The 25,940-nt window shown below is 42.0% G+C and overlaps 1 protein-coding gene across 1 annotated transcript; it reads left to right on the top strand.

The window, feature by feature from the left end:
• The first annotated feature begins 6,421 nt into the window (after positions 1–6,421).
• On the top strand, positions 6,422–24,770 carry LOC127122856 (uncharacterized). Its single transcript, XM_051053132.1, has 2 exons — positions 6,422–6,540; positions 23,519–24,770. Exons 1-2 carry the CDS (start codon positions 6,422–6,424, stop codon positions 24,768–24,770), a joined length of 1,371 nt encoding a protein of 456 aa, XP_050909089.1.
• Positions 24,771–25,940: the final 1,170 nt, after the last annotated feature.

Raw genomic sequence — 25,940 nt, 5'->3', positions numbered from 1 at the left:
AATGTAGCCCTCTCCAATATATATCACCGATTTCAAACTTGTACAGATCTATGGAGTCTCGCCCTTTGCAAACTACCATTCCATCATATCAATTTGAGCTTTTATCCAATTATTTGCACTCTTATTTGTTTCAACTCAACAAACGTTTTGCATGTTTTAATTGATAAAGTATCATTGTTTTTCAAAATAAACAAATTTTTCAAAATTGTTCTTAAACTAAGTGAATATTCACAATGATGGAAGGATACTTAGGAGACCCACAGTGCTCTCCCAAGGGCGGTATGATTACCAACAGGTAAGACAATTGTTCGTATCTCGAGCATGACTGTATCTTTTTCCTGTAGAACCTCTCATGGTTTCTCCTCAGCGAGATTGCCCAGTGTAGTGTTGGTTGAAGTTGTTCATCTTCATGTCCCCGGCAGTGCAGTTTTTTCTTCCAAGTCCCTATTAGCACCTATAGTGGGGCATCCCCAGTAGAGTGCTGTTTGAGCCCTATTGTGGGGCATCCCTAGCAAGTTTGCTGTTTGGACGCTTTTTGTGGGGCAGTCCTAGGCAGAGCATTTATTGAAGACTTCAACTTTCCTCTCTCCAGCAGAGCAGTCTTCCTCTCTCCCCCAGCATGGGTGCTCTTCTTGTAGGATTCAGTATTTGGTGGATTGACATCCCAGTACTCCATCATGTCCTCAGATAGATCCCCAGCGGAGTTGTTAGCATGAGGAGCTTTATCAATGCCTATCTATCTTCATCAGAGATCTGGTTGCTTCTGAGTATCTCTGATTTCCAGCACGAGTTGTTGTGGCGTGTCCGCCAGTATGTTGAACTCTTTTCTCCGGTTATGACTGACGATCCCTCCGGAAGCCTCTGGTGGCCTTCCTCCCCAGCAGGATGGTGATGCTCCCTGATATCCCAGTCTCCAGTGGATTTTCTTGGCTCTCTGGTGACTTTGGTTTTCCCTCTGAAAGAGTGGTGCCGGATGGTTGATTCCCGGACCTGTGTGTTGAGCATGTCTGTTTGTCAGCATTCATCATACATTTTTTAGGAATAATGCATACATGCATAATCATAGCATTCAGATACTCATGTTGCAGCTGTTGCCGGGTATTTGTTGATTGTTGCCTCCTGCTAATTGGTGATACAGATCTCTCCAGTAGATTCTCTAGCAGATGTGGGTGTGTCTGATCTCTCCATGTAGAGCCAACCCCTTAAGCAGAAAGTGTCTATCCTTTCCTTCCATTTCCCCACTGAGATACATCCTCGTGGATGACGGTTGTTTTCGTTCCCTCCCAACACACATTGGGATGGGTTTTCCCTATTGAGTTCTTTCCTCATTAGGATGAGTCTTGTTTCAGTCTGCCTTTTTGGATCGATCCTAAATTGGCTTCCTGTTAGCTGTCTCCTGTGCTTCCCTGGGGCATAAATGAATAGTTGCTCACTAACCGGCACTCATTCACTTTATCCTCAGCGGAATTTGTTGGCTTCTACCAACGAACCGGTAGTTGTAAGTCCTATCTTTGTGGTTTTCTACCTACTAACTGGTAGTTGTAAAATCCCACTTTCATCCCCTAGCAGAGTTAACCCTTTGTGCTCATCCTGGTCGATGACTGGTTACTTTTCTGTGGTTTTCTGCCTACAAACCGGTAGATGTAATCCCCTCTTTGTGGTATTGATAGTCTTGTCCCCTTTGGATACTTGCCTTGATCAAGTAGTATTGTCCCCAGTGGGTCTTCCCCTTTCTTTTGGGTATTTGCTCCGAGTTAGCAACTTTATCCTCTTTTGATTGGTCATCTTTTGCATGCCTAGTCCTGGTACCCTGATACTTTTCTTTTCGGTCGATTATTCATTTAACAACCTACAACCCGGTTATGGGTAATCTTCCATGCGAGTGTATTATCTACCTTTTGACGGCTACAGATAATATATCTCATGCACTCTTTGGTCAATCTTTCGATTGTTATCCCCAGCTTGGGTCTTTGGCATGCGTGCCGGCTCACGTATCACTGTTTTGTTATCTTCGCCGATGATGATAGACATGAAGAAGTTTCCGGTATCCAGACCGAAGTGGCATTCAGGCCAGTTTCCGGTATCCAGACCGAAGTGGCATTCAGGCCAATTTTCCGGTATCCAGACCGAAGTGGCGTTCAGGCCAGTTTCCGATTTCCAGATCGAAGAAGTTCTCAACAATCAGGACGAAGAACTTATGGTATTCAGACCAGTTTTCCGGTATTCAGACCGAGGTGGTATTCCGACCAGTTTTCCGGTGTTCAGACCGAGGCGGTGTTCAGACCGAGGCGGTATTCAGACCGAAGTGGCATTCAGGCCAATTTTCCGGTATCCAGACCGAACTGGCGTTCAGGCCAATTTCCGATTTTCAGATCGAAGAAGTTTCCGACGATCAGGTCGATGTACTTATGGCATTCAGGCCAATTTTCCGGTGTTCAGACCGAGGCGGTATTCAGACCGAAGTGGCATTCAGGCCAATTTTCCGGTATCCAGACCGAACAGGCGTTCAGGCCAATTTCCGATTTTCAGATCGAAGAAGTTTCCGACGATCAGGTCGATGTACTTATGGCATTCAGGCCAATTTTCCGGTGTTCAGACCGAGGCGGTATCCAGACCGAAGTGGCATTCAGGCCAGTTTCCGATTTCCAGATCGAAGAAGTTCTCAACAATCAGGACGAAGAACTTATGGTATTCAGACCAGTATTCCGGTATCCAGACCGAAGTGGCATTCAGGCCAGTTCCCGGTATCCAGACCGAAGTGGCATTCAGGCCAGTTCCCTGTATCCAGACCGAAGTGGCGTTCAGGCCAGTTTCCGATTTCCAGATCGAAGAAGTTCTCAACAATCAGGACGGAGAACTTATGGTATTCAGACCAGTATTCCGGTATCCAGACCGAAGTGACATTCATGCCAGTTTTTTCCGGTATCCAGACCGAAGTGGCATTCAGGCCAGTTTTTTTCCGGTATCCAGACCGAAGTGGCATTCAGGCCAGTTCCCGGTATCCAGACCGAAGTGGCGTTCAGGCCAGTCTCCGATTTTCAGATCGAAGAAGTTTCCGTTTTTCAGATCGCAGAAGTTTCCGACGATTAAGTCGAAGTACTTGGGGCATTCAGGCCAGTTTTCCGATTTCCAGATCGAAGTGGTGTTCAGACCAGAGTTCCGGTGATCAGACCAACATTGGTACTCTCATATTCCGATGCTTAGTGCGGCGTTCAGGTCATGGGTATTCCTGTGTTACCATTTATTTTGGTATCCAGGTCAATTTTCTGCTTCGGTACTCAGGCCAATTTTCACCGTACCAGACGGATTCTTCTTTTGGGATTGCTTCTTTGCCAATTCTGACAGGCATGGTTAATTGTTTCATGGGGATTCAGGATCAAAATCCGGTTTTTTTTAGTATTTAACCATCTCCCACAATGATCATATGAAGAACGTCTTGCTTCATATTCTCTAGTTGAAGATGTTTAAATAGGGGCAACTGTCATACCCCGATTTTGGTCCTGAATTTTTTATGTTTTTATGAGGATTGTTTTTTTTATCCAAAGTCATGGTGTTGTGATTATGGATACATATATGGTCTGGGTCATCTGCCAGTCAAGTTATTGGTTCATGGATGCTATGCCAAAACCCTAACCTTATGGTCTCATTTCATGGCCTTGTTCATGTACATCAAAAGTCATCCAAATCATAAAAAAAAAATTTGGAAACCAACTTCAAACCATTTTGTTAATCCATTTCAATTTATTTCATGTCATTGTAAACCATTTACATTTGATTCCATACAAGAAAAATACAAATTTGACATTTTTTGACCAATTGTTGACTTTGGTCAACAGTTGACTTTTTGGTCAACTTTGACCAAAGTTAACCCAAATTCACCCAAAACCCTTTTCTATTGGCCCTCATCCTATTCTTCATGTCATCGAGGTTGGGCTGAACATCTACACTTTGCTGAAATGTACCATCTAAGTCCGTTGACATAACTTGGGTTGAATGAATAGGTTCATTTGGCGCTTGTTGATGCATTCCATTCCCATGAGGTGTAACGTCACCCTCACTCCATAATAAGCTTGAACACCAGGCTTTGAAGTTCGCCTCCAGTTGACCAGCCCTAACCTGAACTACTCTATTGATAGCATAGATTAAATAAAGTGGTTCATCAGGTGCAATGAATGGGAGCAAGGCAAGAACCTCTGTGCAGTACGTTAAGAGAGCTATTACAAATTTGTTCCATTTTGGATTATCAAATTTTCGCACTATTGAGGACATAAATTCATTCCTCGACATCCGGTTCCCTCGGACGAGCTTGTATATTCGAGAAACCCCAACTCTTGATTGAGTGATTGAGTCAGACTCAGGTTTCCCTTTTCCAGAAACAGGGATCTTAGATGGGGTCTTGTGGTTAACATTTTCATCGGGAATAACACAAATAGCTTGCATGAACATAAAAGACATTTGAAGTCCATCACCCAAGCGGCTTTCAAAAAATGCAGGATACTTCTCATTCATATTCATTAGGAGATGATGAGCCAATTTTGAATTTGACTCCAGAGGATCTGTTTCAAGTGCTATAAGATATGGAATACAGGTGATGGGATGAACAAGACCTTGGCGCAGCATAATTTCAACAATCTTCAAGGCTGATTGTCGAACTTGTTCATCACAATCCAAACATCGGCCCAAAATATTGTCCCAGTACAACTGAACAATACCCCCACATATGTTTGTATCTCCCGCCACGGCAGCAACCTCGTTCCCAGCAAGGCCTCACTCAATTTTCTTTTGCAGCAAATCCAAAATCATCCACACAAGTGCAGACGGAAAACTCCACCCAGTCTCCATCTCCTCCAGTTATGGTTGGCTCACCAACAAATTCCTACAACCTGCAAAACGACAGCACCCCACACACACAGAAGCAAACCGCAACAGTAACTAACATGTCGGAAAATTCAGTACAGAGTTTATTTCATAACTTTGAGAAAGTTGCAAATTTTGTTCAAACATCACGTATCATAGGCCATCATATCCAGTCATCAGGAACCTCTGGTATAGGCTCTGTCAATGCCTCCATCAAAGCTCCATCCGCGAACTGTAGTGCATAACTGGTTGGGCTCCGGTGTCTGCCCGCAGGTTGTAGCAAAAGGCATGAGGAGTTTCTTTTGGACCCTGAAGTGGACATCATTACCAAGCCTTGTTTGAGCCAAGACCTGCAGTAAAGACATGTTGTAAATACGCCTGTTACCAAATGAAACCATATCCAAGCAATGAGGTTCCAAAGGAAAAACCTGTTACCAGCTGCAGTCATCCTGCAGTAACACCATAATCACACGAGCTTTACATAACCAGTTGAACATACTTACACATCCAGCAGGCCTTGGACTTATGATAGTGGAGAAGGCTCATGAAAAGCTGCAACAAGGAAGCCTCCCTGCTCACAACCCTGCACAACAACATGACATGCTGAAATACTAAAAGGCCAAAAGATCACCACAAGCGACAGTCCAATGCAGAAAAGCACGAGCATACACCAAATAAGATCCTATAGAAAGCCAGGTTTTATAGTGGAGGCCATTCACGAGCTTTGATCCAATTTGCTGCGAGATAATGTGAAGCAATTTACACTGCAAAAGGCCTTGCCTGTCAGGAATAAAAAGCACCAGTCCAAATCATAACATGTAAAATTAGGGTGTGGAATCAAGATGGCAAAGACAAGGGAACTTACCGATACAGAGGTCACCAAAGTTCCAAGCTTACTTTTGGTTTTGTGTGGTATTGGTTCGCTATTTAACTTGTGAACCATGCTATAAGACGGTCCTTAAAGAGTTCACTACTGTAGAGAAAGTGAAAGGTTTACTAGCTGCGGCATCTACTGAACAAGCTCAATCATCTTTACTCAACACTTTCTCCACTGTCTATCCAAATAATGTTGAAAGGCTTCTGGAGGAGGGCATTAGTGCTGTCACAAACTGCAGTGGTTTAATTGAAGATGTTGATCATCAATCTAAATTTAAGTCTGCACATGCGTTGTTTCTTTTCTTTGGGATGTTTTGATGACGTGTTCGAAGCATTACCGATCCTACTGCATAAGGTTGCTTACCGCTGTCACATTAAATTCGGTGCAGACATGCCATCACACATTATTTGAAAATAACTTTCAGTTAATTCTAACTCATTTAGAACACAATCCTTGGAAGATGGTTACACCGCAGCTGTTGGTATGGCATGGAAAATTTCATCATGTCGAGTGGAATGTTGAAGACAATACTGTAGAGCCAGAATACTCCTGCCCAACTCCCAACCAACTAGCCTAACCTCAACTGCAGCACACCACTACCTTTGCTTTGGACCCTCAGATACACCAACCATTGTAGCGGTTCCTTCCACAAATCCTGTCACGATTTCCCCTACAAATCCAGCTGCAATGCCCGTAACGGTTCCTTCTACTACACCTGCTGTTCCTTTACCTCCAACAAATCCAACCAGTTCACCGGTTCCGGTCTTCAATCCAGCTACAACACCTTCAACTGTTCCAGGTGCGCTGTAACACCCCGATAATAATATGATAATTATTTAAATTAAGTTAATAATATATTTATTAATTTAATTAGATAATTGGATTATTATTATTATTATTTTTGGAATTATTGAATTATTATTATTATTGGAATAATAATATAAATTGGAAAATATATATAAGTTGGAAATAAGGAAAAGAGCCCATTTGGAAAAGAAAGTTTTCACGTGAAACAGAGAAGCGATTGAGAAAGAGGAGAAAGAGCAAAGAGGCAGAGCAAGAGGAAGAAGATTGGAGAAGAGAAAAGCTTGGAGCTTAGAGATTGCCGGATTAACTCAGGTAAGGGGGGTTTATCGTCGTTTAATGGGTATTATGGGTTAGCATGTAATGGGTAGTGATAAACCGTTGAATTGACCCTAATTGGGATTTGGAATGCTGAGAAATTGTGATGAAATAGTTGTGTTAAATCTGAAATTTAATCGGTAATTGGATGGGTAGTGTTTTCCCGAACGTATAGCTTTTTACGGAATTGGAATCGGAGGTCCGGAAGTCCTCCAACGGCGGAAAATGCGGAGAATTCTGCATTCTGCTTTGTGTTAGCGCAGGAACAGCTTCTGTCTTGCGTTAACCGGTTAACCCAGGGTGTTAACCGGTTAACACTGTGTTGTATTGTGTAAAATTGTTGTTTTGTCTGCGTTAACCGGTTAACCCAGGGCGTTAACCGGTTAACACTGTTGTGATTGCTGAGATATTGCTGTTTGTGCTGCGTTAACCGGTTAACCCAGGGCGTTAACCGGTTAACACTGTTAAGTTTTGGGCAGGAAGCGTGTTTGTGCTGCGTTAACCGGTTAACCCAGGGCGTTAACCGGTTAACACTGTTGCAGAGTGGGAAATTGGTGTTGTAAATGTTGTGTGCCTAATTGATGGTTGCCTATATCGGTGTGTGATATAGTAGGGATTATTTCCCGCTGTTTTGAGCAGTATAGGTATTAGTAGAGTATGCTAATACTGTGTTTAATTATTGACATGATATGATGTGTTGATACATGTGTTGATGATGTATGATGATATGCATAATATTGTGAATGTATATGTTATGCATGTGTTGTGAATGGACTGTTTTATGGCTTAGAGAGTGAGCATAGGTCCATTGTGGATTATTGTTGTGATGTTGCATTGCTAGGTGATTAGCATGCATAATGTGGCCTTTATGGTGGTAGCTAATTCCCATGGTGAGGAATTAGTGATGTTAGTCATTTTGGACTGTTGTTGATGTTTGCATGCTAGGTGAATTAGCGTGCATAGCATGGCCCTTGGGGTGGTAGCTAATTCCCATGGTGAGGAATTAGTGATGTGAGTCACTAGGTCTCAAATGAGTGGGACTAGTGAGCTTGGTAGCCGTACCTGGATTTGGTCGGTGAAGTTGAACTATATGTTCACGAATAGTCGGTACCGCATGCATGGAGTCTCATTGCATAATATATGTGTGGTGTATAATATGAATGGATGTATTCCAATGTTATACGTGTGTTGTGTTGGCATTGAGCATGAGTATGAATTGTGTTGATATTGAGTATGATATTTGGGTTGATGTGCCATTACTGAATGTGTGATACGATTAGGGTGATTAATGTGTTAAATTACTTAACATGACCTTATATTCTATAATGCTTATTATATTGAGGAACTCACCCTTACAACTATTTTTCAGGTAACGAGCAATGAGTTGAGTAGAAGCTAATGCTTGGAGTCTAGTGTAGTCTCCTTAGTGGGTCATGCTCTGATAGATGTAACATCGGGAGGGAACATTTTAATTGTGTTGTTGATGATTGTTGAACCAGTTTACATGTAGTATGTTGCATGTTTTGAATGATCGATTTGATCTCTATCCGCTGCGTATTGTGCAATGTTTTATGTTTTGAGTTAAATAATGAGCATGACTAAATATTATGACGAACGGTGTGAAATAATTGTGTGACACCCTTGATTGCATATTTACTCTGATTTATATATGTTGTTATTTAATTAAATAATTGGGGTATTTTAGAAGGGTGTTACATTAGTGGTATCAGAGCATAGTCGGTCGAGTCGAGTCGTAATTATTCTGTTTCCCTGTACGGGATAGGTGTTGTGTAACCCTATCAGTACTTATTGTTTAGCTTGTTGGGTTTTCAGAATAGAGATGGCTGGAAGAGGTAGAGACGATGCTGCGATTGCTGAGGCTCTGGGTATGCTAGCTGGAGTACTTGGAGGGAATCCGAATGTTGTAGGAATGGGAGCTGCTCGTCAACTGAGTAAGTTCCAGAAGAACAATCCTCCAATGTTCAAGGGAGCATACGATCCAGATGGCGCTCAGAAGTGGTTGAAGGAGATAGAGAGAATCTTCCGAGTGACTGAGTGTGCTGATAACCAGAAGGTCAGGTTCGGTACGCATATGCTGTCAGAGGAAGCTGATGATTGGTGGGTTGCTACCCGCACTGAGTTGGAATCTGCTGGGAATACTGAGATCACTTGGGCTGTGTTCAGAGAGAGATTCCTGAGGAAGTACTTTCCAGAAGATGTCAGAGGAAAGAAAGAGATAGAGTTCTTGGAATTGAAGCAGGGTAACAGGTCTGTTACTGAGTATGCTGCTAAGTTCACAGAGCTGTCAAAGTATTACACTCCCTATGATGAGGCTGCTGGAGAATTTTCGAAATGTGTGAAGTTTGAGAACGGGTTGCGTCCCGAGATCAAGCAGGCTATTGGATATCAGCGGATCAGAGTGTTTTCTGACTTGGTTGACTGTTGCAGGATTTTTGAACAGGATTCCAAAGCCAGAGCAGAGAGCTATCAGCAGAGAGTTGATAGGAAAGGCAAGAATCAGAATGATCGTGGAAAACCGTATGCAGCTGGCAAAGGTTTCTAGAGACAGAGTGGGATGAAGAGGTCATGTGGGGGAGACTCTACTGCTCCTGCTAAGTGTTACAGATGTGGTCAGGCTGGACATCGTTTCCACGAGTGTACCAGTGCTGAGAAGAAGTGTTTCAAGTGTGGTAAAGGTGGTCATTTGGCTGCAGAGTGCCGGTTGAAGACTCTGACTTGCTTCAACTGTGGAGAGGTGGGTCATATCAGTCCACAGTGTCCTAAGCCAAAGAAGGAGAATCAGTCAGGAGGCAAGGTCTTTGCTTTATTGGGTTCTGAGACTTTTGCAGATGATCGTTTGATCCGAGGTACGTGTTATATTAATGGCTTTCCTCTTGTAGCTATTATTGACACCGGTGCTACTCATTCCTTTGTATCTTTGGATTGTGCTGTGAAACTTAAGTTAGAGATATCTGAGATGCATGGAAGTATGGTGATTGATACTCCTGCGAAGGGTTCAGTGACTACTACTTCAGTTTGTTTAAATTGTCCTTTGAGTATTTTTGGTAGAGACTTTGGGATGGACCTTGTGTGTCTTCCACTAGTGCAAATTGATGTTATCTTGGGTATGAACTGGTTGGTGTTTAACCGAGTTTCTATCAACTGTTTTGATAAGACTGTGATATTTCCTGAGATTGAGGAAGGGAAGAGTTTGTTTCTGTCAGCCAGGCAGGTGAATGAGGCAGTAGCAGATGGGGCAGAGTTGTTTATGCTGTTAGCGACTTTGGAGGCTAAAGATAAACTGGTGATTTGCGATCTAGCCGTGGTGTGTGATTTTCCTGATGTGTTTCTAGAAGAAGTGAATGAATTACCGCCAGAGCGTGAAGTTGAGTTCTCGATTGATTTGGTACCTGGTACTAGACCGATATCGATGGCTCCGTACCGTATGTCTGCTGTTGAGTTAGCTGAATTGAAGAGTCAGCTGGAAGATCTGTTGGATAAGAAATTTATTCGTCTGAGTGTGTCACCGTGGGGTGCACCAGTGTTATTGGTTAAGAAGAAAGAAGGTACTATGAGGTTGTGTGTGGACTACAGGCAACTGAATAAAGTGACGATCAAGAATCGGTATCCTTTGCCGAGGATTGATGATTTGATGGATCAGCTGGTTGGTGCGAGTGTGTTCAGCAAGATAGATTTGAGATCTGGGTATCATCAGATACGTGTGAAAACTGAGGATATTCAGAAGACTGCTTTCAGAACAAGGTATGGACATTATGAGTATTCTGTAATGCCTTTTGGTGTGACTAATGCGCCTGGAGTATTCATGGAGTATATGAATAGGATTTTCCATCCGTACCTAGATAAGTTTGTTGTGGTGTTTATTGATGACATTTTGGTGTATTCGAAATCTGAAGAAGAGCATGCTGAGCATTTGAGAGTGGTTTTAGGAGTTCTACGAGAAAAGAAATTATTTGCTAAACTGTCGAAGTGTGAATTTTGGTTAGAAGAAGTTAGTTTTCTTGGTCATGTGATTTCAAGAGGTGGTGTTGCTGTTGATCCTTCTAAGATAGAAGCGGTATCTAAGTGGGAAGCTCCTAAGTCTGTTGCTGAGATTCGAAGTTTCCTTGGTTTGGCTGGTTATTATAGGAAGTTCATTGAGGGATTTTCTAAGTTGGCGTTACCGTTGACGATGTTGACTAGAAAGGGGCAAGCGCTTGTTTGGGACTCAAAATGTGAAGAAGGTTTCCAAGAGTTAAAGAGAAGGTTAACTACTGCTCCTATTCTGATATTACCGAGTTCGTCGGAACCATTTGAGGTTTACTGTGATGCTTCATTGTTGGGTTTGGGTGGTGTGTTGATGCAGAATAAGCAGGTTATAGCTTATGCTTCGAGGCAACTGAGGGTTCATGAGAGGAACTATCCAACACACGATTTAGAGTTGGCAGCTGTGGTGTTTGTTCTGAAGTTATGGAGGCATTATTTGTACGGGTCAAGATTTGAAGTTTTCAGTGACCATAAAAGTTTAAAGTATTTGTTTGATCAGAAAGAGCTGAATATGAGACAGAGAAGATGGTTAGAGTTTCTGAAGGATTATGACTTTGGTTTGAATTACCATCCGGGTAAAGCAAATGTAGTGGCTGATGCATTGAGTCGGAAATCATTACATATGTCTATGTTAATGGTTAGGGAATTGGATTTAATTGAGCAGTTTAGAGACTTGAGTTTGGTGTGTGAGAGTACTCACAATAGTGTTAAATTGGGAATGTTGAAATTAACGAGTAGTATTCTGGATGAGATTAGAGAAGGTCAGAAATCCGATGTGCTTTTGGTTGATAAGTTGACTCTAGTGAATCAAAGTCAAGGTGGTGAATTCAGAGTTGATGAGAATGGTGTTTTGAGATTTGGTAATCGGGTGTGCATTCCGGATGTTATCGAACTTAAGAAGAGTATTCTGGAGGAAGGACATCGTAGTGGCTTGAGTATTCATCCTGGAGCTACGAAGATGTATCATGATTTGAAAAAGTTATTTTGGTGGCCGGGGATGAAGAGAGAAATTGCGAGTTTTGTTTATTCCTGTTTGACTTGTCAGAAGTCAAAGATTGAGCATCAGAAACCGTCTGGGCTAATGCAACCGTTGGCTATTCCAGAGTGGAAGTGGGATAGTATCAGTATGGATTTTGTTTCTGGTTTGCCGAGGACAAATAAGAATTTTGAAGCTATTTGGGTGATTGTTGACAGATTGACGAAATCGGCTCATTTCATTCCGATCAGAATGGATTATCCGTTAGAGAGATTAGCTGAGTTGTATATTGAGAAGATTGTAAGTTTGCATGGTATTCCGTCGAGTATTGTTTCGGACAGAGATCCTAGATTTACATCGAAGTTCTGGGAAGGATTGAAGAGGGCTTTGGGAACTAAGCTGAGATTGAGTTCTGCATATCATCCGCAGACTGATGGTCAGACTGAGAGGACGATTCAGTCACTAGAGGATCTTTTGAGGGCTTGTGTTTTGGAAAAGGGAGGTGCTTGGGATTGTTATTTGCCTTGGATTGAGTTTACCTACAACAATAGTTTTCATTCGAGCATTGGTATGGCACCGTTTGAAGCTTTGTATGGTAGGAGATGTCGGACGCCTTTATGTTGGTATGAGTCCGGTGAGAGTGCTGTGGTTGGACCGGAGATTGTTCAACAAACTACGGAAAAGATTAAGATGATTCAGGAAAAGATGAGAATTACTCAGAGTCGTCAGAAGAGTTATCATGACAAGAGGAGGAAGTCACTTGAGTTCCAAGAGGGAGATCATGTGTTTCTTCGTGTTACTCCGATAACTGGGGTTGGTCGAGCTTTGAAGTCGAAGAAGTTGACACCTCGATTTATTGGTCCTTATCAGATTTTGGAGAGGATAGGGGAGGTAGCCTATCGTATCGCTTTACCGCCGTCGCTTGCGAATTTGCATGAGGTTTTTCATGTGTCTCAGTTGAGGAGGTACATTCATGATCCGTCGCATGTAGTCCAAGTAGATGATGTACAGGTGAGAGATAACCTAACTGTTGAAACATCACCTATGAGGATCGAGGATCGAGAGTTGAAGCAGTTGCGGGGTAAAGAGATTGCCTTGGTGAAGGTAGCTTGGGGAGGACCAACAGGTGGCAATGTGACTTGGGAACTGGAGAGTCGGATGAAGGAGTCTTATCCGGAGTTATTCGCTTGAGGTATGTTTTCGAGGACGAAAACTCTTTTAGTGGGGGAGAGTTGTAACACCCCGATAATAATATGATAATTATTTAAATTAAGTTAATAATATATTTATTAATTTAATTAGATAATTGGATTATTATTATTATTATTTTTGGAATTATTGAATTATTATTATTATTGGAATAATAATATAAATTGGAAAATATATATAAGTTGGAAATAAGGAAAAGAGCCCATTTGGAAAAGAAAGTTTTCACGTGAAACAGAGAAGCGATTGAGAAAGAGGAGAAAGAGCAAAGAGGCAGAGCAAGAGGAAGAAGATTGGAGAAGAGAAAAGCTTGGAGCTTAGAGATTGCCGGATTAACTCAGGTAAGGGGGGTTTATCGTCGTTTAATGGGTATTATGGGTTAGCATGTAATGGGTAGTGATAAACCGTTGAATTGACCCTAATTGGGATTTGGAATGCTGAGAAATTGTGATGAAATAGTTGTGTTAAATCTGAAATTTAATCGGTAATTGGATGGGTAGTGTTTTCCCGAACGTATAGCTTTTTACGGAATTGGAATCGGAGGTCCGGAAGTCCTCCAACGGCGGAAAATGCGGAGAATTCTGCATTCTGCTTTGTGTTAGCGCAGGAACAGCTTCTGTCTTGCGTTAACCGGTTAACCCAGGGTGTTAACCGGTTAACACTGTGTTGTATTGTGTAAAATTGTTGTTTTGTCTGCGTTAACCGGTTAACCCAGGGCGTTAACCGGTTAACACTGTTGTGATTGCTGAGATATTGCTGTTTGTGCTGCGTTAACCGGTTAACCCAGGGCGTTAACCGGTTAACACTGTTAAGTTTTGGGCAGGAAGCGTGTTTGTGCTGCGTTAACCGGTTAACCCAGGGCGTTAACCGGTTAACACTGTTGCAGAGTGGGAAATTGGTGTTGTAAATGTTGTGTGCCTAATTGATGGTTGCCTATATCGGTGTGTGATATAGTAGGGATTATTTCCCGCTGTTTTGAGCAGTATAGGTATTAGTAGAGTGTGCTAATACTGTGTTTAATTATTGACATGATATGATGTGTTGATACATGTGTTGATGATGTATGATGATATGCATAATATTGTGAATGTATATGTTATGCATGTGTTGTGAATGGACTGTTTTATGGCTTAGAGAGTGAGCATAGGTCCATTGTGGATTATTGTTGTGATGTTGCATTGCGAGGTGATTAGCATGCATAATGTGGCCTTTATGGTGGTAGCTAATTCCCATGGTGAGGAATTAGTGATGTTAGTCATTTTGGACTGTTGTTGATGTTTGCATGCTAGGTGAATTAGCGTGCATAGCATGGCCCTTGGGGTGGTAGCTAATTCCCATGGTGAGGAATTAGTGATGTGAGTCACTAGGTCTCAAATGAGTGGGACTAGTGAGCTTGGTAGCCGTACCTGGATTTGGTCGGTGAAGTTGAACTATATGTTCACGAATAGTCGGTACCGCATGCATGGAGTCTCATTGCATAATATATGTGTGGTGTATAATATGAATGGATGTATTCCAATGTTATACGTGTGTTGTGTTGGCATTGAGCATGAGTATGAATTGTGTTGATATTGAGTATGATATTTGGGTTGATGTGCCATTACTGAATGTGTGATACGATTAGGGTGATTAATGTGTTAAATTACTTAACATGACCTTATATTCTATAATGCTTATTATATTGAGGAACTCACCCTTACAACTATTTTTCAGGTAACGAGCAATGAGTTGAGTAGAAGCTAATGCTTGGAGTCTAGTGTAGTCTCCTTAGTGGGTCATGCTCTGATAGATGTAACATCGGGAGGGAACATTTTAATTGTGTTGTTGATGATTGTTGAACCAGTTTACATGTAGTATGTTGCATGTTTTGAATGATCGATTTGATCTCTATCCGCTGCGTATTGTGCAATGTTTTATGTTTTGAGTTAAATAATGAGCATGACTAAATATTATGACGAACGGTGTGAAATAATTGTGTGACACCCTTGATTGCATATTTACTCTGATTTATATATGTTGTTATTTAATTAAATAATTGGGGTATTTTAGAAGGGTGTTACATTAGTGGTATCAGAGCATAGTCGGTCGAGTCGAGTCGTAATTATTATGTTTCCCTGTACGGGATAGGTGTTGTGTAACCCTATCAGTACTTATTGTTTAGCTTGTTGGGTTTTCAGAATAGAGATGGCTGGAAGAGGTAGAGACGATGCTGCGATTGCTGAGGCTCTGGGTATGCTAGCTGGAGTACTTGGAGGGAATCCGAATGTTGTAGGAATGGGAGCTGCTCGTCAACTGAGTGAGTTCCAGAAGAACAATCCTCCAATGTTCAAGGGAGCATACGATCCAGATGGCGCTCAGAAGTGGTTGAAGGAGATAGAGAGAATCTTCCGAGTGACTGAGTGTGCTGATAACCAGAAGGTCAGGTTCGGTACGCATATGCTGTCAGAGGAAGCTGATGATTGGTGGGTTGCTACCCGCACTGAGTTGGAATCTGCTGGGAATACTGAGATCACTTGGGCTGTGTTCAGAGAGAGATTCCTGAGGAAGTACTTTCCAGAAGATGTCAGAGGAAAGAAAGAGATAGAGTTCTTGGAATTGAAGCAGGGTAACAGGTCTGTTACTGAGTATGCTGCTAAGTTCACAGAGCTGTCAAAGTATTACACTCCCTATGATGAGGCTGCTGGAGAATTTTCGAAATGTGTGAAGTTTGAGAACGGGTTGCGTCCCGAGATCAAGCAGGCTATTGGATATCAGCGGATCAGAGTGTTTTCTGACTTGGTTGACTGTTGCAGGATTTTTGAACAGGATTCCAAAGCCAGAGCAGAGAGCTATCAGCAGAGAGTTGATAGGAAAGGCAAGAATCAGAATGATCGTGGAAAACCGTATGCAGCTGGCAAAGGTTTCTAGAGACAGAGTGGGATGAAGAGGTCATATGGGGGAGACTCTAGTGCTCCTGCTAAGTGTTACAGATGTGGTCAGGCTGGACATCGTTTCCACGAGTGTACCAGTGCTGAGAAGAAGTGTTTCAAGTGTGGTAAAGGTGGTCATTTGGCTGCAGAGTGCCGGTTGAAGACTCTGACTTGCTTCAACTGTGGAGAGGTGGGTCATATCAGTCCACAGTGTCCTAAGCCAAAGAAGGAGAATCAGTCAGGAGGCAAGGTCTTTGCTTTATCGGGTTCTGAGACTTTTGCAGATGATCGTTTGATCCGAGGTACGTGTTATATTAATGGCTTTCCTCTTGTAGCTATTATTGACACCGGTGCTACTCATTCCTTTGTATCTTTGGATTGTGCTGTGAAACTTAAGTTAGAGATATCTGAGATGCATGGAAGTATGGTGATTGATACTCCTGCGAAGGGTTCAGTGACTACTACTTCAGTTTGTTTAAATTGTCCTTTGAGTATTTTTGGTAGAGACTTTGGGATGGACCTTGTGTGTCTTCCACTAGTGCAAATTGATGTTATCTTGGGTATGAACTGGTTGGTGTTTAACCGAGTTTCTATCAACTGTTTTGATAAGACTGTGATATTTCCTGAGATTGAGGAAGGGAAGAGTTTGTTTCTGTCAGCCAGGCAGGTGAATGAGGCAGTAGCAGATGGGGCAGAGTTGTTTATGCTGTTAGCGACTTTGGAGGCTAAAGATAAACTGGTGATTTGCGATCTAGCCGTGGTGTGTGATTTTCCTGATGTGTTTCTAGAAGAAGTGAATGAATTACCGCCAGAGCGTGAAGTTGAGTTCTCGATTGATTTGGTACCTGGTACTAGACCGATATCGATGGCTCCGTACCGTATGTCTGCTGTTGAGTTAGCTGAATTGAAGAGTCAGCTGGAAGATCTGTTGGATAAGAAATTTATTCGTCCGAGTGTGTCACCGTGGGGTGCACCAGTGTTATTGGTTAAGAAGAAAGAAGGTACTATGAGGTTGAGTGTGGACTACAGGCAACTGAATAAAGTGACGATCAAGAATCGGTATCCTTTGCCGAGGATTGATGATTTGATGGATCAGCTGGTTGGTGCGAGTGTGTTCAGCAAGATAGATTTGAGATCTGGGTATCATCAGATACGTGTGAAAACTGAGGATATTCAGAAGACTGCTTTCAGAACAAGGTATGGACATTATGAGTATTCTGTAATGCCTTTTGGTGTGACTAATGCGCCTGGAGTATTCATGGAGTATATGAATAGGATTTTCCATCCGTACCTAGATAAGTTTGTTGTGGTGTTTATTGATGACATTTTGGTGTATTCGAAATCTGAAGAAGAGCATGCTGAGCATTTGAGAGTGGTTTTAGGAGTTCTACGAGAAAAGAAGTTATTTGCTAAACTGTCGAAGTGTGAATTTTGGTTAGAAGAAGTTAGTTTTCTTGGTCATGTGATTTCAAGAGGTGGTGTTGCTGTTGATCCTTCTAAGATAGAAGCGGTATCTAAGTGGGAAGCTCCTAAGTCTGTTGCTGAGATTCGAAGTTTCCTTGGTTTGGCTGGTTATTATAGGAAGTTCATTGAGGGATTTTCTAAGTTGGCGTTACCGTTGACGATGTTGACTAGAAAGGGGCAAGCGTTTGTTTGGGACTCAAAATGTGAAGAAGGTTTCCAAGAGTTAAAGAGAAGGTTAACTACTGCTCCTATTATGATATTACCGAGTTCGTCGAAACCATTTGAGGTTTACTGTGATGCTTCATTGTTGGGTTTGGGTGGTGTGTTGATGCAGAATAAGCAGGTTATAGCTTATGCTTCGAGGCAACTGAGGGTTCATGAGAGGAACTATCCAACACACGATTTAGAGTTGGCAGCTGTGGTGTTTGTTCTGAAGTTATGGAGGCATTATTTGTACGGGTCAAGATTTGAAGTTTTCAGTGACCATAAAAGTTTAAAGTATTTGTTTGATCAGAAAGAGCTGAATATGAGACAGAGAAGATGGTTAGAGTTTCTGAAGGATTATGACTTTGGTTTGAATTACCATCCGGGTAAAGCAAATGTAGTGGCTGATGCATTGAGTCGGAAATCATTACATATGTCTATGTTAATGGTTAGGGAATTGGATTTAATTGAGCAGTTTAGAGACTTGAGTTTGGTGTGTGAGAGTACTCACAATAGTGTTAAATTGGGAATGTTGAAATTAACGAGTAGTATTCTGGATGAGATTAGAGAAGGTCAGAAATCCGATGTGCTTTTGGTTGATAAGTTGACTCTAGTGAATCAAAGTCAAGGTGGTGAATTCAGAGTTGATGAGAATGGTGTTTTGAGATTTGGTAATCGGGTGTGCATTCCGGATGTTACCAAACTTAAGAAGAGTATTCTGGAGGAAGGACATCGTAGTGGCTTGAGTATTCATCCTGGAGCTACGAAGATGTATCATGATTTGAAAAAGTTATTTTGGTGGCCGGGGATGAAGAGAGAAATTGCGAGTTTTGTTTATTCCTGTTTGACTTGTCAGAAGTCAAAGATTGAGCATCAGAAACCGTCTGGGCTAATGCAACCGTTGGCTATTCCAGAGTGGAAGTGGGATAGTATCAGTATGGATTTTGTTTCTGGTTTGCCGAGGACAAATAAGAATTTTGAAGCTATTTGGGTGATTGTTGACAGATTGACGAAATCGGCTCATTTCATTCCGATCAGAATGGATTATCCGTTAGAGAGATTAGCTGAGTTGTATATTGAGAAGATTGTAAGTTTGCATGGTATTCCGTCGAGTATTGTTTCGGACAGAGATCCTAGATTTACATCGAAGTTCTGGGAAGGTTTGAAGAGGGCTTTGGGAACTAAGCTGAGATTGAGTTCTGCATATCATCCGCAGACTGATGGTCAGACTGAGAGGACGATTCAGTCACTAGAGGATCTTTTGAGGGCTTGTGTTTTGGAAAAGGGAGGTGCTTGGGATTGTTATTTGCCTTTGATTGAGTTTACCTACAACAATAGTTTTCATTCGAGCATTGGTATGGCACCGTTTGAAGCTTTGTATGGTAGGAGATGTCGGACGCCTTTATGTTGGTATGAGTCCGGTGAGAGTGTTGTGGTTGGACCGGAGATTGTTCAACAAACTACGGAAAAGATTAAGATGATTCAGGAAAAGATGAGAGTTACTCAGAGTCGTCAGAAGAGTTATCATGACAAGAGGAGGAAGTCACTTGAGTTCCAAGAGGGAGATCATGTGTTTCTTCGTGTTACTCCGATAACTGGGGTTGGTCGAGCTTTGAAGTCGAAGAAGTTGACACCTCGATTTATTGGTCCTTATCAGATTTTGGAGAGGATAGGGGAGGTAGCCTATCGTATCGCTTTACCGCCGTCGCTTGCGAATTTGTATGAGGTTTTTCATGTGTCTCAGTTGAGGAGGTACATTCATGATCCGTCGCATGTAGTCCAAGTAGATGATGTACAGGTGAGAGATAACCTGACTGTTGAAACATCACCTATGAGGATCGAGGATCGAGAGTTGAAGCAGTTGCGGGGTAAAGAGATTGCCTTGGTGAAGGTAGCTTGGGGAGGACCAACAGGTGGCAATGTGACTTGGGAACTGGAGAGTCGGATGAAGGAGTCTTATCCGGAGTTATTCGCTTGAGGTATGTTTTCGAGGACGAAAACTCTTTTAGTGGGGGAGAGTTGTAACACCCCGATAATAGTATGATAATTATTTAAATTAAGTTAATAATATATTTATTAATTTAATTAGATAATTGGATTATTATTATTATTATTTTTGGAATTATTGAATTATTATTATTATTGGAATAATAATATAAATTGGAAAATATATATAAGTTGGAAATAAGGAAAAGAGCCCATTTGGAAAAGAAAGTTTTCACGTGAAACAGAGAAGCGATTGAGAAAGAGGAGAAAGAGCAAAGAGGCAGAGCAAGAGGAAGAAGATTGGAGAAGAGAAAAGCTTGGAGCTTAGAGATTGCCGGATTAACTCAGGTAAGGGGGGTTTATCGTCGTTTAATGGGTATTATGGGTTAGCATGTAATGGGTAGTGATAAACCGTTGAATTGACCCTAATTGGGATTTGGAATGCTGAGAAATTGTGATGAAATAGTTGTGTTAAATCTGAAATTTAATCGGTAATTGGATGGGTAGTGTTTTCCCGAACGTATAGCTTTTTACGGAATTGGAATCGGAGGTCCGGAAGTCCTCCAACGGCGGAAAATGCGGAGAATTCTGCATTCTGCTTTGTGTTAGCGCAGGAACAGCTTCTGTCTTGCGTTAACCGGTTAACCCAGGGTGTTAACCGGTTAACACTGTGTTGTATTGTGTAAAATTGTTGTTTTGTCTGCGTTAACCGGTTAACCCAGGGCGTTAACCGGTTAACACTGTTGTGATTGCTGAGATATTGCTGTTTGTGCTGCGTTAACCGGTTAACCCAGGGCGTTAACCGGTTAACACTGTTAAGTTTTGGGCAGGAAGCGTGTTTGTGCTGCATTAACCGGTTAACCCAGGGCGTTAACCGGTTAACACTGTTGCAGAGTGGGAAATTGGTGTTGTAAATGTTGTGTGCCTAATTGATGGTTGCCTATATCGGTGTGTGATATAGTAGGGATTATTTCCCGCTGTTTTGAGCAGTATAGGTATTAGTAGAGTGTGCTAATACTGTGTTTAATTATTGACATGATATGATGTGTTGATACATGTGTTGATGATGTATGATGATATGCATAATATTGTGAATGTATATGTTATGCATGTGTTGTGAATGGACTGTTTTATGGCTTAGAGAGTGAGCATAGGTCCATTGTGGATTATTGTTGTGATGTTGCATTGCTAGGTGATTAGCATGCATAATGTGGCCTTTATGGTGGTAGCTAATTCCCATGGTGAGGAATTAGTGATGTTAGTCATTTTGGACTGTTGTTGATGTTTGCATGCTAGGTGAATTAGCGTGCATAGCATGGCCCTTGGGGTGGTAGCTAATTCCCATGGTGAGGAATTAGTGATGTGAGTCACTAGGTCTCAAATGAGTGGGACTAGTGAGCTTGGTAGCCGTACCTGGATTTGGTCGGTGAAGTTGAACTATATGTTCACGAATAGTCGGTACCGCATGCATGGAGTCTCATTGCATAATATATGTGTGGTGTATAATATGAATGGATGTATTCCAATGTTATACGTGTGTTGTGTTGGCATTGAGCATGAGTATGAATTGTGTTGATATTGAGTATGATATTTGGGTTGATGTGCCATTACGGAATGTGTGATACGATTAGGGTGATTAATGTGTTAAATTACTTAACATGACCTTATATTCTATAATGCTTATTATATTGAGGAACTCACCCTTACAACTATTTTTCAGGTAACGAGCAATGAGTTGAGTAGAAGCTAATGCTTGGAGTCTAGTGTAGTCTCCTTAGTGGGTCATGCTCTGATAGATGTAACATCGGGAGGGAACATTTTAATTGTGTTGTTGATGATTGTTGAACCAGTTTACATGTAGTATGTTGCATGTTTTGAATGATCGATTTGATCTCTATCCGCTGCGTATTGTGCAATGTTTTATGTTTTGAGTTAAATAATGAGCATGACTAAATATTATGACGAACGGTGTGAAATAATTGTGTGACACCCTTGATTGCATATTTACTCTGATTTATATATGTTGTTATTTAATTAAATAATTGGGGTATTTTAGAAGGGTGTTACATTAGTGGTATCAGAGCATAGTCGGTCGAGTCGAGTCGTAATTATTCTGTTTCCCTGTACGGGATAGGTGTTGTGTAACCCTATCAGTACTTATTAATTAGCTTGTTGGGTTTTCAGAATAGAGATGGCTGGAAGAGGTAGAGACGATGCTGCGATTGCTGAGGCTCTGGGTATGCTAGCTGGAGTACTTGGAGGGAATCCGAATGTTGTAGGAATGGGAGCTGCTCGTCAACTGAGTGAGTTCCAGAAGAACAATCCTCCAATGTTCAAGGGAGCATACGATCCAGATGGCGCTCATAAGTGGTTGAAGGAGATAGAGAGAATCTTCCGAGTGACTGAGTGTGCTGATAACCAGAAGGTCAGGTTCGGTACGCATATGCTGTCAGAGGAAGCTGATGATTGGTGGGTTGCTACCCGCACTGAGTTGGAATCTGCTGGGAATACTGAGATCACTTGGGCTGTGTTCAGAGAGAGATTCCTGAGGAAGTACTTTCCAGAAGATGTCAGAGGAAAGAAAGAGATAGAGTTCTTGGAATTGAAGCAGGGTAACAGGTCTGTTACTGAGTATGCTGCTAAGTTCACAGAGCTGTCAAAGTATTACACTCCCTATGATGAGGCTGCTGGAGAATTTTCGAAATGTGTGAAGTTTGAGAACGGGTTGCGTCCCGAGATCAAGCAGGCTATTGGATATCAGCGGATCAGAGTGTTTTCTGACTTGGTTGACTGTTGCAGGATTTTTGAACAGGATTCCAAAGCCAGAGCAGAGAGCTATCAGCAGAGAGTTGATAGGAAAGGCAAGAATCAGAATGATCGTGGAAAACCGTATGCAGCTGGCAAAGGTTTCTAGAGACAGAGTGGGATGAAGAGGTCATGTGGGGGAGACTCTAGTGCTCCTGCTAAGTGTTACAGATGTGGTCAGGCTGGACATCGTTTCCACGAGTGTACCAGTGCTGAGAAGAAGTGTTTCAAGTGTGGTAAAGGTGGTCATTTGGCTGCAGAGTGCCGGTTGAAGACTCTGACTTGCTTCAACTGTGGAGAGGTGGGTCATATCAGTCCACAGTGTCCTAAGCCAAAGAAGGAGAATCAGTCAGGAGGCAAGGTCATTGCTTTATCGGGTTCTGAGACTTTTGCAGATGATCGTTTGATCCGAGGTACGTGTTATATTAATGGCTTTCCTCTTGTAGCTATTATTGACACCGGTGCTACTCATTCCTTTGTATCTTTGGATTGTGCTGTGAAACTTAAGTTAGAGATATCTGAGATGCATGGAAGTATGGTGATTGATACTCCTGCGAAGGGTTCAGTGACTACTACTTCAGTTTGTTTAAATTGTCCTTTGAGTATTTTTGGTAGAGACTTTGGGATGGACCTTGTGTGTCTTCCACTAGTGCAGATTGATGTTATCTTGGGTATGAACTGGTTGGTGTTTAACCGAGTTTCTATCAACTGTTTTGATAAGACTGTGATATTTCCTGAGATTGAGGAAGGGAAGAGTTTGTTTCTGTCAGCCAGGCAGGTGAATGAGGCAGTAGCAGATGGGGCAGAGTTGTTTATGCTGTTAGCGACTTTGGAGGCTAAAGATAAACTGGTGATTTGCGATCTAGCCGTGGTGTGTGATTTTCCTGATGTGTTTCCAGAAGAAGTGAATGAATTACCGCCAGAGCGTGAAGTTGAGTTCTCGATTGATTTGGTACCTGGTACTAACTCATTTAGAACACAATCCTTGGAAGATGGTTACACCGCAGCTGTTGGTATGGCATGGCAAATTTCATCATGTCGAGTGGAATGTTGAAGATAATACTGTAGAGCCAGAATACTCCTGCCCAACTCCCAACCAACTAGCCTAACCTCAACTGCAGCACACCACTACCTTTGCTTTAGACCCTCAGATACACCAACCATTGTAGCGGTTCCTTCCACAAATCCTGTCACGATTTCCCCTACAAATCCAGCTGCAATGCCCGTAACGGTTCCTTCTACTACACCTGTTGTTCCTTTACCTCCAACAAATCCAACCAGTTCACCGGTTCCGGTCTTCAATCCAGCTACAACACCTTCAACTGTTCCAGGTGCGCAACCAGTAACCAACCCTGTAACGTCTTATCCACCTCCATCGGGAAGTGTTCCTGTTCCTGTCATAAACCCTCCTTCAAACACAAATGCTCCTTCTGTTCAGGGACAGAGTTGGTGTGTGGCGAAAGCAGGTGCTCCACAAGCCTCCCTTCAATCAGCACTGGATTATGCTTGTGGAATGGGTGCTGATTGTTCTCAGATAGAGCAGGGTGGGAGTTGTTTCAGTCCAGTCACTTTGCAGAGTCATGTTTCTTTTGCTTTCAATAGTTACTATCAAAAGAATCCAGCTCCAACAAGTTGCGACTTTGGAGGCGCTGCCACCTTAATTAACACAAATCCAAATTCTGGTTCTTGCATTTTTCCATCATCATCGTCGTCGTCATCCTCGACGCCAACGATATCATTCCCAACACCACCTACACAATCAACTCCAACTGCAATACCACCACCAAGTCCAATAAAAACGGCACCATCAATTCAAACAGCTCCATCATCAATTCCAACGGTTCCACCAACATCTTCAGGATCGAGAACAGGAACTTTCGGCTATGGTACTCCGCCTTCAGTGTTAAATTCAAGCAGCCCAGATTCAGGTGCAATGCCAGATCTTGGATCCGATAGCCCTCCAGTTGTGAACACAACATCTGCCTCACACCCTCGAGCTCTAAAATCTTTTACTGGCTGCATAATTTTGATGATTCCATTCGTCACTGCCAGACACAGCATGCTGATAAGCCAAGGAAAAAGATATCCCGCAGCGGAGAGTCCAAACAAAGCCCTGCGAATCATATTTTACAAGGATGATGTAAGTGAAGGACATTTTTATCAAGTTTTACTCTATGAGTTGGACGCAATCCGGAAGGCATGTGCTCCCTTAGAACCAAACTGTCAGCCTCCAGTAACTTTCATCATTGTACAAAAACGACACCATACTCGGTTATTTCCAAACAACCATAGGGACAGTAATTTCGTGTATACCGAATGAAGGTGTTCACTCTGTTAAAATTGAGCATGTTAAAAGTTACTTGAACTATTCAGGAAAACGCTTGCTTCCAATCCTTCCCTTAATTATTTACAGACTCATTGAGAATGATGCAATGGATACAGCAGAAAACTTCTGGAAATAAACCCCGGTCTGACCATGAACTAGATTTGCAACTTAAAGATTTAAACTGTTACCAGCAGACGGATAGTAGTGTTCAAACTTAAGATGATACTGGTAATGGCTGTGGGATGAAGATACTATACTTTCATTTGTTTGGTCAACTGCAATTTTGCATTTTTGAGGATTCTATGCTTGTTGCTTCTTGTACTTTTCTTCTGGAGCTACGTGGTTTATCTGCCAGCAAGATGCGCATTAACATTGCTGTGCTAAAACAGTGATGTAACAAAATCTTTTGTTCGAGCTCTAGCTGAGGTGTATTTGCATAAGGACTCTCCTGTAATTGCTTGCTGAAGTAGTAGACAGGATGCCCATTTTGTATCAATATTACACACACTCCATTCCTTCAAGTGTGTTGAGAAATTTTGCTGCAGTAAAAAAATCAAAATAACTCAGTAAGGCAGTAAAAGTTCACAAGCAACAAAAATGAAACATTTTCACAGAAGAAGTACAAGGTACATGTTACCTTTTTCAGAGCAAACACCAAAATGGGATAGACAACAGAGCAGCACAAAAAAAAAAGCACTTCCAATTCCATACTCTTTTGATCTCATCCAAACCCTAGCAATGGGATTATAAAAAGGGAGAAATCAGTGAGAAAAAAACCCTAGAGAACAACAGAGAGCTGGAGGCGAAAATCTGAGAAGGAACCCTAAGATCCCAAAATCAATTACCTGGAGGCCAGCTTCTTCGCGTCCTTCACCACCACCGCCGCGACACTTTGTAAGGACTCTTTTTCTTTCTTGTTATCCTTCTCTTGTTTTGTTGTTGAAAATATTTGTGAGAGTTGAGAGAGTTCGATTCACTGAGTTGGAGAGCGTGAGAGGATTTTGTTGATGTCATAAGAGGGACGAGAGGTGCGAGTTCGTGAGATTGCCATTGTTGGGGGAAGGTTGAGTTTGTGAGGTGGGAGAGAAGAAGACGAGTCTCTGTTTTCTTTTGTTTTCATTTCTTTGTTTTCATTTCGTTTTTTAATTTATTTTTTTAATCAAA

This window comes from Lathyrus oleraceus, chromosome 2 (assembly GCF_024323335.1).
Source record: "Lathyrus oleraceus cultivar Zhongwan6 chromosome 2, CAAS_Psat_ZW6_1.0, whole genome shotgun sequence".
NCBI classification, from domain to species: Eukaryota; Viridiplantae; Streptophyta; class Magnoliopsida; order Fabales; family Fabaceae; genus Lathyrus; species Lathyrus oleraceus.
Note: the sequence above shows the minus strand (reverse complement) of the source record. Positions and strands in the feature narration are given on the sequence as shown.